Below are 14,847 nucleotides of genomic sequence, written 5' to 3'. Positions count from 1 at the left end.
ATAGAAGCTCATACCGTTTTGCCATGCAAGCTGGGAGCACTGACTGTGTGTGTGATGTAGCCCATGGCTGGCACGGACCTCCTCTCTATTTGGGAATTCTGTGGAGAAATGCAATTCGTTCACTTGTTAACGCAGATCATATAGAATGAAATCAAACAGAATATCTGATTTACTAAATAATCTTCAATAGTGTGTTGAAAGTGAGATATGGATCACTTCATCACACCGAGTCAAAGTTAAACCATTGCCTCCAAGTCTGCAAACAAATTTGACTACACAGCAGATTTATTTTTTCCATCTATCCTTTTCTCGCTTTCATCACTCCTACTCTTATCCGAAACAAGGTGTGCCCTGAGTTTTCAGATGCTACAGGGCTCGGAAAAAATTTGACGTTTTTGCTTAACACACAGAATTAGCGAAAACCAGGCCCACTACAGAAGCTTAAAAGGACACAAACAACAAGAGATTTAATTAACTACACATAAATTATACTAAACCTGCTTTCTTAAAATAACATTTGTTTGCTACCAGCAAGAGAAGCACTGTAAGCCATTCCCTTTGAGATTCCCATGCCACAATTTTTTTGCTGTATAATAGGTTTTTTATTTAAATGCGAGATCAGAAGAAAGAGACCGCTGCTGATGTTTGAGATACAGTAGAGATGTTTATAGGGTGCTGAGAAGCCCAGGGCAAATTGGATTAGCTGCTAATAAAACATACTTCTTAATGATATTCCGCAGAGGCACACGGATCGCTATTACTTAAGTGCACTCCAGCCAGAGAGCACCATCAGCCTCAGAGATGCTGGGTGCACCAAGTTCAGTGCCAACTAAATTTAGTTCCCATAAACATCGCTCCCTAGCATAGTCACTGTGGCTACCTTTGTTAAAAATGTATCCTCTAGAGGGTTTTCCATAATTGCGCGTCACTATATTTTATGGTTGTAATTAGTGTCTTGACACTTGGTTGAATCACAGAGGAAACAGAGCATCTGCAACACTTTGTTTACTTGTGTAAGGCCAACGGGTTGGTTATGAGGGTTGTGTGTTGGCAAATGTGGTGATGGTTTGGAGGGAGATTTTTTTCACATGTGGAGGGTGTGGTGGGGAGAGAGAGCAGGGTGTGGATTACAGGACGTGCTCCTGGGCTCCGTCTCCTGCGGCGGTGGCGGTGCTGTCTGAGCGCTACGACGGTTTGGGGGGACGGCAGAGTAGCGAGCTTTTACTCGCATGCGCTCACACCACCTGTGGAGTAGGCCTGGGTGTGGACTGTGTGAATCTGCAAACGATTCACATGAGCATCAAAGTGTGCGCGCTGTAAAGTCGGAGCCTTCTCATGCGCCTTGCGCGATCTTCCCATGGTGTCCTTGTGAGCTCACAACATCCTCCAAGTTGTGACACCTCACATCCACTAGCTACCATGAGAATGAGACCTTTGTCATTTGGCTCAGAACATGTGAAACACTGAGTTTTACTTCAGTCCCATGTCAATGACAGGCCACTGCTGTTTACTGTCTCACAGTATCACCAGTGTTTAAGGCCCAATTACTGAGTATCAGCACATAAATTCAAAAAGGGTGGGACTTTCATCTTTCCATCCAACACTGTGTACAGGTCTCCATCCAAGCTTACTATGGGAGAGAAACAACACTGTCAACACACCGGCTACTTTCACACCATCACTCCCCTTTTCCACAAAAACCCCACTTTTCCCATCATTCAAGATACACTGAAGAGATTAATTGAACTAGCTGGGAACACAAGTATTATTTTCAGTTACTCTGCCATTTACTTTATTCGTTGATCAATTAATTATTTAGGTAACCAATCAGTCAAAAGAACTTTTGTTTTTAGATGAAAGCAAAAGAAAATTTAACCAGTAATTGATTAAAAATGTTACTGAGCAAGCAGAAACTGTCAAGTGTTTGGACTGTTGAAAGGAATAAATTACATTGGCGACATTCATCACTGTGAATGGCACATCATATTTAATATCCGATTAACAAAGGTCCTCTTACACAGAGGAATCACTTCTTTGCTGGTTTTAATCTATGGGAGGCTAATTAAAAATATGGAATGACACGTGCACTATTCTTACCTATTATATCTTAACTACAGTTTATCATCATGTAAATCAAAGTAAAAATAGGTATTTGCAGGTTTATTTAATAAAATGGATATTAAATTATTACTGTTCACTGAATGCAACATTTCTCTGTGCATTTATGATTTTATCCCATTGAGTATTTTAGAACTAGAGTATTAAGAACTGCAATTAATACTCTAAATGTACAAATCTAACTGAAAGAAAGGCAAACTAAGCGCCTCCTTAACTAGGTGTGCTACCTGAGAAAGATGCGCACAAAAATGCCCGGGTGAGCTTGATCTTGTGCTGTCCCCTGGTGCCAATTCATCCAAGGGCCTTACTGTGCGTCTGTCTGAAGGAGTGTGTGGTCTGCGTGGAGACAGGGGCTTGAAGGACGATGGTGGGACTTCACATGGTGATGGAGGAACAGAGATGGAGCGTGGCATTTCTACAGTAACTCTGAAAGATGAGGAGTCTGTGAAGTTGGGGCCGGTGTAAATAGGAGCGGTGGGGCTGCCGTGACGAAACTGCTGCCGTTGTTGCCACTCATACAGCTGCCACACCATTCCCTCCTTGGTGGCCATTCGCTCGTCAGTGGACATACGGAAGTGGCTGAGCCGGTCATGGGCGTACTTGTAGTCACTGGGCAGATTGCATGTTGCTGGAGGAGAGCTGCTGCCACAGGGTAGACGGGGAGACTTTGGCAATGACTGATAGGTGACATCTGCTGCACTTGATTTGGGCTTTAAGGGAGGAGTCCATCGAGGGAGGTTGAACTCAGCAGAGGGAGCACTATGAAAGAAAGAAAAACAAAGAAATCTTTTAGCTGTGTTTTTTTAATCTATTATAGAGCCATAATGAGGGATAATGCTTTAAATAAGATAAAATGAAATTCAGTAGAAAGATTAAAGCAATCTAATAAGTGAATCCTCATAAAAGCCACTAGAGGGAGGCATAGACTCAAAGTTTCTTTGTCATTAGTCATGATGCTGTTATAGAGAAATGTTAGTTGAGTCAAACTGATTGTGTGAAGTCAGACTGACCTTTTCGGGGGGTCTCCTTTTTGAACTTTGACCCAGTGCTCCACCTGAGCCAACGTGTTCTTCCTCTGAACATGCTTCTCAGTGTCTGCCCGTGTAACAAAACCCCTCTGATAGACAAGATTTCCATTTTGTTCTGGTGGCAGAGCCACTTGGATTACAGTCTTTTGTCCATTCTTATGGGCAGCACCATTAACAGCGTCTGGAGACAGTCTCTCTACTCTCTCCTGTGGGGCTGTCTGGCTGGGTTTCCCCTGGATCTCTAATCCATACCTCACCTCGTCTCCATGAGCCAGTCTGATACCATTGCTCTGAGCTTCCCCTCGGTCTGTCCTGTGAGCACTTTCTGGCTGAGATGAGCTCTGGTTAGTGTGGACATGGTTGGTCTGTGGGACTGCCTGTTGTGCAGCTTTCTCTGGCTTCTCCACCTCTCTGTGAAGACATGACAAAGGATTGATATGATATTTAAACCAATATCAAACCTGCCAGTAAAAATGTAAATACAGATTCACTGACGTCAGATGATTTTCACCCACACGATGAATTAATATCACTTAGTGGTAATTTCCAAGAGAATTCATATGGTTAAAAAAAAATATAGCCAGCTGGTCATTTTTACCCTGTCAAAAATGCCATTTTTATTCATATCCCCCGAGTTGTCAGTGATGCAGGGAGATTATGCCTTTACTGGCATAGTGTCGAAGGAATGAGTAGACTGGAGAAGTTCCCAGTCCCTTTTTTTTTCTTTATGAAGTTTTCACTAATTTTAGAGGCTGTTTAAGGTCCCCTCATGACACTTTTTTAATGATACACATAGGGAGAAATAAAAGAAGGGTACTTCAGTTTGCCATGTAATGTTGTACTTCAAAATATTCTGATGGAAAGTAATATGTTTTATCAAGTATATTATGTAAGGTAAATTATACCTGACATTACTGTTACAGGGTTATGAGATTACACAGTATTAATCAGTGGATAGAGAACACAATGGGAACTCTAATCAACCTTAAGTGGTCCTAAAGGTAATTTCCAAATCCATTTGCAGAGACACAAATCCAGAGCACGGGGAGTAATTCATTAAATATCCAACACATGCACATTTTCAAATAGCTAAAATGGAAACCCCAGAGTACCGGAGTAATATCACTCACTTTATCTTCATCAAATACTTTAGGTTAGAGCACCACCTTTTTAATGCATTGCAACTTAATGCTCCATACTTTAAAACATGTATCCTTATTCCCGAATATTGGGTTTTCTTGGTGTGTTATTTACAGTTTCACAAACTTCATACAGTTGATGGACACTAATGTCTAAAGGGTATTTCACATAACTTGTATTTCATTTCAAAGAACACAACAATGGGATTTTGAGCGCTTTCCAAAATATTATTAAAAAATTAGGTAGTGATGTACATTGGTCTCTAGATGGCAACATTGCACAGATCATTTAAGCTATGCAGTACAGCCTGCTAATGTAAGATAACTCTGTATACAGCGAGTATCTGGCTATATATTTTAGAGCATTTCTGCCCTCCATTAAATATTTGAGAAAGTCTACTTTGCAGACACAGCTGGACTCACAGCTGCAGAATACTGAAGTTACAATGCAGCCCATTATGGAAAACATAATTTTATTAGTGAATCATATAGATACTAAAGAATCTGACCTTCAGGACTGCAGTATAACAGTGCTGTTGAATCCTTAAGGCATGATGCACTAGCAAAGGTTCTAGTTGTTTTTGATCGGGACATCCAGGCTCCCTTTTTTAATCTAATCTCAATAGATATCCAGTTCTTCTGTGCAAACTTGCACTAGAACCCCAACCAACTGAACCCAGTAGAGTGAGACCAACCTCTTTATCATGTGACTCTGCTGCATCAGCGCAGCCTGGTTCATGGCCCGGATCCAGCCATTCATGTCCTCCTGTGTGTCCGCACTGAAGAAATATGTCCGCATCCCGCAGTGTTCTGCCTGTGAGCCAATCACAGAGTTCTTATTGTAAATGTAGGAGCGCATTCCAGTATGGCTCGCCTATCAAAGAGAGAGAGATGGGGAATAGACGTGAGAGCGTCTTACTAAAGGCAGGAAAAAGCTGCCAGACAGGCCGATAAATGCTTTATTGTTCAATGATCGCTGCCAACTCACTGAAGTTTACAGCAACAATATACAGAAAAAGAATGGAGGGGCAAAAAAGTGCTGCAGCAGAAAATATGTTGCTGTTGTTTCTGGCACCACAAAAAGCAAAACATAAAGGTTACACCTTCCTGTCTTTAAGAGAAATTCTTCTAGAAATACACAAATTATATACCAGCTGCAGCGAACAACCAAACAGGAACAAAGAGAACATAATTACGGACTCCTTTAGACACAAGCACACACATAACCGCATATAAAAAAAACACTCAAAGGGTGAAGCAGCTGTTTGTAGTTTCACAGGTGTTGCCTTTTTTGTTTTTTACTTACTACTGTTTACATACTTTTCCTTACCTTTTACAATATACTATAGTAAGAGGTAAGTGAAATGTTAAATCTTCAATTACTCAATATAAATTAAAACTATATTTAGGTTTCCAGAATGAATGTTTTTGAGCAATTTATTGGCTATTTCACATGAACTGTAAGAGCATGACCTTCAACGAGTCCAATACAACACACTTGATAATGAGAAACAAAATAAATATAAAAACTTAATGCAATTATAGAAATCCTTATTCATCATATTAACAGAAAAGCAGAACGCCACCTGTAATAAAAAAAAAAGTAGTTTATTGAGTTCAGGCTGACGTTATTAATAAGAGAAGTCTCTATTTTCATTGATCTGTTCAGAAAGCTCTTTACTATGTCGCACTCATAATTTAAAATGATTATTATTCATTAATAATTAGAATGATTATCACTCAATAATCTACTAAAAACTCAACATGTTAGAGGCCAAATACCGCAAAGCAAACTCAACAAGACCTGCTTCCAAAAAGAGGGAGAGATTTGTGTTGGGTTAATTTCATAGCTTGTATTAAAAAATAAACACACGTACAGGAGATGGCAAGCTGCTAATGACAACATACATTCTATGAAATGCAAAGAAAAATGGCTGACACCTCGCCATTCTCCCTCTCCCGCGATGATGGAAATGTGATGAGTAATAAGCAGCCTGACAAGACAAATACCAGAGCCTCAGAGCATTTACTTTACATTTTCAAAGCGATGAAATGATAAAATGAGCATCAACATTTGCCAATTGATCTCATTTATAAAGTTAGTAATTGGTGAACCTGCTAAATATATGGGAGTTTATCTTGGATTATAGATGAAACAAACATCTGAGGGTAAAGTGCTGACTGAATTGCAGTGTTGTCATGGACATCTTGTGCTACTGGTGGATTAAGTTTTAAAGAGTTATCAGTTCTGCGCTAAATATCTAACATTCATGTCCAGGAAGAATGCTTATACTGTAATAGATGTTTTAAATTGTGGTGCATGTAAAAGAAAAGCACTCGATTAATGTTTCCCAGATTTGTCTAATCTAGCAATGATTGCTCTGGCATTGTCCATAAATGATTTGTCATTCGTTTCCATGATGAGGCTTAAATGCACATTTAGAAATGTGCATTCAGCAGCTAGACGCAAACAAATGGAGGTGAAGATGGTGCGCTACTGATGAGGCTATAGTGAAATCAAATACCTATTCATGTAACACAGGAAGCCTGTGTGATTCAGGACGGCCGCCCACAGAGAACAGTACTCACTCCGCCCACGCAAACACACCGGGTCACAATGGAAGGCAATTGACCAATAGGGAATGAGAGAAACACAGTGAGGTGAGCAAAAATAGGAGAACAGAAAATAACAGAAAGTCACAGCTGATCAGCGCTGATTCAAACAGAGAGAACAGAAATGGCTCCAGCTGGAGTCCCTCGTCATCACAAAAGCAAGAATGAGTAATAATGGGAGCATCATAAGTGTTTTGACACACAACTGTGGAATCAAAGCACAAAGTATTACAGCGCCAAAGTCCTTACACAACATCTTAAGTTTTATACATCCAACCGCTCATTTAACTGATTTTCAGTAGAATGTTACACTTTATTCGCCTCATCTTCGAATCATTTTTTAACCCAGGTAAAAGATTAATTTAGAATTAACTCTACATGTCAGTAGATCTAAGAGAGAGACATATCATTCCTGGACACCAACAACAACTCAGCTGTTTTCATGCTTGCTTAGCAGTAACTGAAAATTTCCAAAGCACCTCAGATACACATAATGAAATCTCCTGCTCTTTAATGCATGATGGCACAGGGAGAGCTAAGGGTGGGGGGATGGGGGATCCCTTAAATACAAGGTATTAATGCAAAGCCAACGCTCATTTCTCCTAACTGTACATACACTCCCACCCAACAGCGAATATGCTGAATGCATTATTAATATTCTAAGCAGCAATTACCATACAAATTTCAGTGCCCGTTGTATGAACTTTAAAACACAGTACATACATATCACATGAGCACAGACATTGTAATTCACACTGGCATGCTCTCACAATCAGATAATCTAAGAAAAAAAAGGCCCAAGCCCAAAAGAGCTGAAAGGATTATAACAGAATACCCAGATGCTGCTGTGCTGCATCAACATTCAGGCACTATTATTCTTTGAGGGACTCTCTGTGCTTCCACAAAGAGGACTTAGATGATGTTAACACACAAGAAACATAATTTCTTGTGTCCTTTTTGTCAGAATTTGCAAAAACAAAAGAAAAAAAAAGAAACAAAAATATTTGTTGCATGTAAGAAAAACGTCATGCACATATATTAAAGTGAAAGTGATACAATTAACACCAGTTTTAGCTATATTACCATTCAGATTTTGGTGATAGAAACATTTTCTTATACTCCACTCACTGTTTTGAATACTGAATACACCTAAACATATTTTTCTTCTCAGTTCATAATAGTGGATAAAATCAGATAAGAAATAGTTCTGCTGTACTTGATGCATGGACAGTTGTACTGTAGCGGTTCGCTCTAATCCCCGCTATTGAGTTTGTTCTAGAAAAGGTCAGAAACCAGGAGGTCAAAAATTCCATCACACTCTGCACAACTTGAGAAAGAACTATTTATAGAATGATATAAGAAAAGCTGAGTTAAGACCACCTTAGGGGCATGCAAAATACTTGTTTTGCAAAAACCTGAACATACATAATAATCAAGAGTGGAGCTGTTGTTTAGTTCCAGTGAAACTTTCTCCACTCTTGAAACTATATTAGTTCTTCATGTAATACAATGAAGTTACAAAAGACACCATAAATAAAAAGTTTAGTTCAGTTAAGTTTAGCTGCTGGTAAACTGCTACTCCTGTGTTGTTTAGACATTTCTCACTATTCTAATCACTTGCATGCTGAATCTCTTCCACGGTTTTAAATGGTAAAAAAAAAAATGTTATTGCTGTGGGGCACAATAGGAGACAGTTGTGTTCTGGATGTCTCTTTTCTTGGGCTTGATCAGTACTAACTGTTCCATGGAAAGCTGTTGATTTATTTCTTAGTCATAACCAGACACCCACCTCTGATGACCTCCTGATCTTACAAATCGGAACAGCCAATGGCAGCTCTATAAAATCCATGCCTTTGGTAATCTTTACATAGATTTTTATGGGTGAACATTGAGAACTGTCTCATATCAACTCAGCAACTAATAAATGAAGTTACAGCTGTGGTCATGAATATCATGGGGAATTTTAAAGATGTCTTTGAACTGTTCTTTTTCCAGGGTGGAGAGATTGTACAGCATACATATTTAATGACTTAAAAAATAGGAATTCGGTCCACAGGTTTCAGTGTATTTTGGATTTTCTCCAATCCACAGAATCAAAGTATACATACAGAAGCACATACATCCATATACCCCCTCTGTTTGGTTAAATGTCCCTTGGCAAGTTGGACCTTAATAAGACGTCTTGGCCATCACCAAGCTTCTGGCATAATTCTGGCTGGATATTTGATCACTCTTGTTGGCAGAATTGGTAGAGTTCACTTAAATTAATTGGTTTTCTGGCACAGACTTGGCCTTTAAGCATAGTCCAGAAATACAGTGGGGCAAAAAAGTATTTAGTCAGCCACCGATTGTGCAAGTTCCCCCACTTAAAATGATGACAGAGGTCAGTAATTTGCACCAGAGGTACACTTCAACTGTGAGAGACAGAATGTGAAAAAAAAATCCATGAATTCACATGGTAGGATTTGTAAAGAATTTATTCGTAAATCAGGGTGGAAAATAAGTATTTGGTCAATAACAAAAATACAACTCAATACTTTGTAACATAACCTTTGTTGGCAATAACAGAGGTCAAACGTTTACTATAGGTCTTTACCAGGTTTGCACACACAGTAGCTGGTATTTTGGCCCATTCCTCCATGCAGATCTTCTCAAGAGCAGTGATGTTTTGGGGCTGTCGCCGAGCAACACGGACTTTCAACTCCCGCCACAGATCTTCTATGGGGTTGAGGTCTGGAGACTGGCTAGGCCACTCCAGGACTTTCAAATGCTTCTTACGGAGCCACTCCTTTGTTGCCCGGGCGGTGTGTTTTGGATCATTGTCATGTTGGAAGACCCAGCCTCGTTTCATCTTCAAAGTTCTCACTGATGGAAGGAGGTTTTGGCTCAAAATCTCACGATACTTGGCCCCATTCATTCTGTCCTTAACACGGATCAGTCGTCCTGTCCCCTTGGCAGAAAAACAGCCCCATAGCATGATGTTTCCACCCCCATGCTTCACAGTAGGTATGGTGTTCTTGGGATGCAACTCAGTATTCTTCTTCCTCCAAACACGACGAATTGAGTTTATACCAAAAAGTTCTACTTTGGTTTCATCTGACCACATGACATTCTCCCAATCCTCTGCTGTATCATCCATGTGCTCTCTGGCAAACTTCAGACGGGCCTGGACATGCACTGGCTTCAGCAGCGGAACACGTCTGGCACTGCGGGATTTGATTCCCTGCCGTTGTAGTGTGTTACTGATGGTGACCTTTGTTACTTTGGTCCCAGCTCTCTGCAGGTCATTCACCAGGTCCCCCCGTGTGGTTCCGGGATCTTTGCTCACCGTTCTCATGATCATTTTGACCCCACGGGATGAGATCTTGCGTGGAGCCCCAGATCGAGGGAGATTATCAGTGGTCTTGTATGTCTTCCATTTTCTGATGATTGCTCCCACAGTTGATTTTTTCACACCAAGCTGCTTGCCTATTGTAGATTCACTCTTCCCAGTCTGGTGCAGGTCTACAATTCTTTTCCTGGTGTCCTTCGAAAGCTCTTTGGTCTTGGCCATGGCGGAGTTTGGAGTCTGACTGGTTGAGGCTGTGGACAGGTGTCTTTTATACAGATGATGAGGTCAAACAGGTGCCATTCATACAGGTAACGAGTGGGGGACAGAAAAGCTTCTTACAGAAGACGTTACAGGTCTGTGAGAGCCAGGGATTTTCCTTGTTTGAGGTGACCAAATACTTATTTTCCACCCTGATTTACGAATAAATTCTTTACAAATCCTACCATGTGAATTCATGGATTTTTTTTTTCACATTCTGTCTCTCACAGTTGAAGTGTACCCTCTGGTGCAAATTACTGACCTCTGTCATCATTTTAAGTGGGGGAACTTGCACAATCGGTGGCTGACTAAATACTTTTTTGCCCCACTGTAGGATTGAGGCTCTTGGAAAGGTCATCATTCAAGCTTAATATTAGCCTGCTCTATCCATCCCCAAACCAGTTTTGATGTGTGTTTGGCATCACTGTCCTGTTGGAACACACAGATGTGACCACGTTTGAATCATATACAGTAGTTGTGAATTTGAGGTGAAGTTGAAGAATTTGGTACTCCAGAAGACTGAAGAAAGACATCTTCAAATTTCAATTGCGTTTGCAGCTGTCAGTTTTGGAGCAGGGGCTTCTTGCTTGATCACAACCCCTCCCAGTAAAACTCCCCTTGCTGTGGACACTGGTGCTCCAGCATCTTCCAGTTCATAGCAGACTGGAGCCTTGGTGGTTCCTCGGTTGTTCCTGAACATTTTAACCAGTTTCCTCTCATCTTAGGGTTAGACAGTTTGGGTCTTCTTCCACAATCTGGCAAAGTGCTGACACATCTGAATGATTCATAATACAGTTGTTTGATCTGATAATCTTTAAATCTACAGTTGTTTAGAAATCGCTCCAAGGGGCCTTCTCAATTTGTGTAAATCTACCCTAATTCTCCTTCTTAGCTCTTCAATGGGTTCCTTGGACTTTCCTATTGCTCTGAGTATTGGTTAATTCAATGATTGGTGTAAAAAATCCTTGTATGCCTGCAAAGAGAAACTACCTGTTGTATTCAATCATGATCACTAACAAAAAGTTAATAGGCCTTGGCCTTGTCAACGCCGAAGATACTGTAGAATCTTCAGTACAACTTATTAAAAGATTTAAGTGAGTTCATCTATATACACTGCTCAAAAAAATAAATAAAGGAACACTTTTTAATCAAAGTATAGCATCAAGTCAATTACACTTGTGGGCTATTGATCTGGTTTGTTAAGTAGCAGAGGAGTTTGTTAATCAATTTCAGCTACTTTGATGTTAATGAAATGAACAATAGGTGCAGTAGAAGGTTAACAGTGAGACAGTGACAATGAGAATTATCCGGTTTGGTGGTGGATCCATGGAAGGACTCACAGACCTCTACAGGTTAGTGCAACGGCACCCTGACTGCAATCAGGATGAGCTCAAACTGTCATGAGCTCAGTGATGCCCCGGTCCAGATCTGGGAGGAGATCCACCAGGACACCATCCATGTCTTACTAGGAGCATACTCCAACATTGTCAGGCATGCATATAGGCACTCATACAAACTACTGAGCACCATTTTTAGGTGCTGCAATGGAATTCTGACAAAATGGTATAGCTGCAACATCATTTCTGGGTGCCTTTAAATTCAGCCCTCTGTAGGTTGATCATTTTTATTTCCATCAAATGATATGCCATGTTTTCATTCCTAATGCATTAGCCAGTCCATATCAGTATAGATATTCACCAGTACTTTTTTCCCATTGAGATGTGTTCCCTTACGTTTTTTTTAACAGTGCCTTTGATCCTGTATGTATACCTCTGACCCTGTGCGAATTCGATAAAAAGAACAAAAAATACCACAGCATTCATGCTCATGATGAGTGTGTTTAAACTTCTTTCCACAGTTGTATGATCTGACTATTATTGATGCTCTGTTGTATAGACACATTTTGGTAGATACTGAAGTAGAGAAGTGTCATACCTAATCAAAACAATAACTCGATAAATAACAATAAACATATGGATATATGAAAATGAGATCTGGGCACCAGGCAGCACACAAACAGCCTTTCTGTGTTACAGTGAGCAGAGTGAGGGGAAGGATTGTTAACAAATAACAGTGCAGCAATAAATAATCTCAGATGAAGTTTTGAAATCTGCACATAGACATGAAAACTTCTTTTAAAGATCTGACTCAGTGCCACTTCAGTGTTACCTTGAAAGCATATTTGCGGTTTATGTGGTCCTCAGGCTCAACTGGCGAAATGACATAACTGGGCAGAGGGATGCTGCCAAGTACTGTTTCCTCTCGGCTGTCTGTGAAATCAGAACACACACACACACAACATTGTTACTTGCATTCAGAACAACATCTAATTCTGCCAATATCTTTTACGATGTTTACAAATGACCGCAGATTTATGAATAGCAGGAAAATTAGCGAGGCATAACTCATGCAGGACTCAAGATGCTGCAAGGGCATGTGGCTGCATGTGGTATGATGGGGCATGTGGCTTATCTATTATTCAGTATTATTAATAAAGGAGAGAAGGTACATGCTATGGCAACGCAAGAAGAGATCTCAAGGTAATAAGGATGCAAAAGCTGGTGGGAAAAGCATGTCATATATCTAATTACAGGCTGTCATTAATCAAAAATGGCAGCAGAGGAGATCGCTAAAGGTTTGCATGTTAAACCTTCACCAAGTGCACTGTTCGTACGCTTACCTTTGTAGTAAAACAAGCAGTAGTCGGACAAAACAAACCACTTCCGTTTCCATAGTCGCATTCCAGAGCTGTCCTAGAAATGGATCGGGGGAAACGCAATACACACAATATTTAGAAATCCTCCTGCAGGAATACATTTTAATTAAAAAGTGCAGTTTGGGAATAACCTGCTTGTTAATTAGGATTACTTTAGGATTACTTAAGGGACAGAGAAAGATCGCTTCAGTTACACCTCTTACACAGTGAAGGATGGTAATCCTGTGGCTAATATTTCACTGCGTGACACATTTAAAACATTTGCTCAGTCTTTAACACGTGCTCCTGTATAACACATCTGCCTGTCGGACTCACTCTGAATATCCTCACCTGTTTATAAAGCCAGCCTCTCACCACCACTGGGATATTGAGGTTTCTTTTAATAGCATGATCCCTTTTGCCAAAACTGTGTACTTTCCCCGTACCTCTGGAGCCCTGCAGGAGCCACAGAAAAATCATAATCAGTAACAAAATAAAAATAAAACATGAGGCAATTTTAAATTAACATATATAAAGTCATTTTCCATGATGCTAGCCTACACAGTACAGAGAAAACAAATGCATCATTTTGTTACTTAGAAAGGAAAAATCATTTTTCCTTTAAAATAATAAAATGGCCTTCTTTCCTGGAAGCTCCTTTTTTAAACATCCTTAACGAGAAAAGGAAATACCAAAAGTATACTCCTGTGGACGCACGTGTTCACTTATAATAGAGTTTATTTTTAGACAAAGTCAGTCAGTCTCTCAGGTACATTTATACAATAAATATGTGAGGCTGTTTGGCTGATGAGTCGCTTAAAAAGACAAAAATCAGGATTTGTGATCATTTTCTTTTTAAGACACTAAATAAAAAACATACATGGTAACAAAAAAAATAACATAACAAAATGAATGAGGTGCACTATTTAACTTAAATACATATAGTTTCTCTGACTGTAACTTAATAGTAGTCGACTCATTCGTTAACTGGGGAAATAAAATTTCGTTACACTTGTTAAATCTGGACTGTTAATTGTGGCTCACATAATCAATGTGATAATTGATCTCTGGACTATAATAGAAAATGGACTGGTTCTTATATAGCGCTTTAGCACTCAAAGCGTGTTATCCATTGTGTTTTATTCATCCATTCATATACACTTTTTACTATATCTAAGTGCTTTCAGTCTGACATTCACACTTGGAATAAAACATCAGGAGCAACTCAAGGTTAAGTATCTTGCCCAAGGATATTTTGGTATGCAGACTGAAGGAGCAAGGCATTAAACCCCCAACCTGTTCTACCTCCTGATATTATGACAAATTGAACAAATGTATTAAAATTTGTAACATCATAATTTACTAAAACTCAAAACAAAAGGTTATCTCGATCAGTAATACATTAACTGGTTCATGCGCTACAGTATATCTAAAGCCTTTGCTTCTCAGAGAACCACTGAGACTCACCTTTGACCCTGAGGAAGCATCGACTGCTGAGGTCACAGCCTTGGAGGACTCTGTGACCATGTTGGCTGATCTCTGATTGGCCGCTGACTTGGACATACGGGATTCTATCCTACATTTGAGACAACAGCGTGGAAGAAAAACAGAATGCAAAAAAGGATGAAAAGCACTGGCAGTGTTGTTCCTTCTCAACTACTCTGA

The 14,847-nt window shown here is 39.9% G+C and overlaps 1 protein-coding gene across 8 annotated transcripts in view; it reads right to left on the bottom strand.

Moving 5' to 3' along the window:
- plekha7b (pleckstrin homology domain containing, family A member 7b) overlaps positions 1–14,847 on the bottom strand; it is a 78,770-nt gene that overhangs the window by 20,603 nt on the left and 43,320 nt on the right. For 6 of the 8 annotated variants that reach the window (XM_085157649.1, XM_085157613.1, XM_085157634.1 and 3 more), the window contains exons 5-12: positions 14,650–14,758; positions 13,534–13,638; positions 13,168–13,240; positions 12,657–12,757; positions 4,981–5,159; positions 3,129–3,557; positions 2,346–2,877; positions 15–98 (exon numbers count right to left, since the gene is read on the bottom strand). In XM_085157649.1, coding sequence (XP_085013775.1) covers positions 15–98; positions 2,346–2,877; positions 3,129–3,557; positions 4,981–5,159; positions 12,657–12,757; positions 13,168–13,240; positions 13,534–13,638; positions 14,650–14,758 — 1,612 coding nt within the window. The remainder of the gene's footprint in view (positions 1–14; positions 99–2,345; positions 2,878–3,128; positions 3,558–4,980; positions 5,160–12,656; positions 12,758–13,167; positions 13,241–13,533; positions 13,639–14,649; positions 14,759–14,847) is intronic. The other 2 variants (XM_085157626.1, XM_085157657.1) reach the window with 1 other exon arrangement.

The sequence above is a fragment of the Neolamprologus multifasciatus genome, chromosome 1 (assembly GCF_963576455.1).
Source record: "Neolamprologus multifasciatus chromosome 1, fNeoMul1.2, whole genome shotgun sequence".
Classification (NCBI taxonomy): domain Eukaryota; kingdom Metazoa; phylum Chordata; class Actinopteri; order Cichliformes; family Cichlidae; genus Neolamprologus; species Neolamprologus multifasciatus.
Note: the sequence above shows the minus strand (reverse complement) of the source record. Positions and strands in the feature narration are given on the sequence as shown.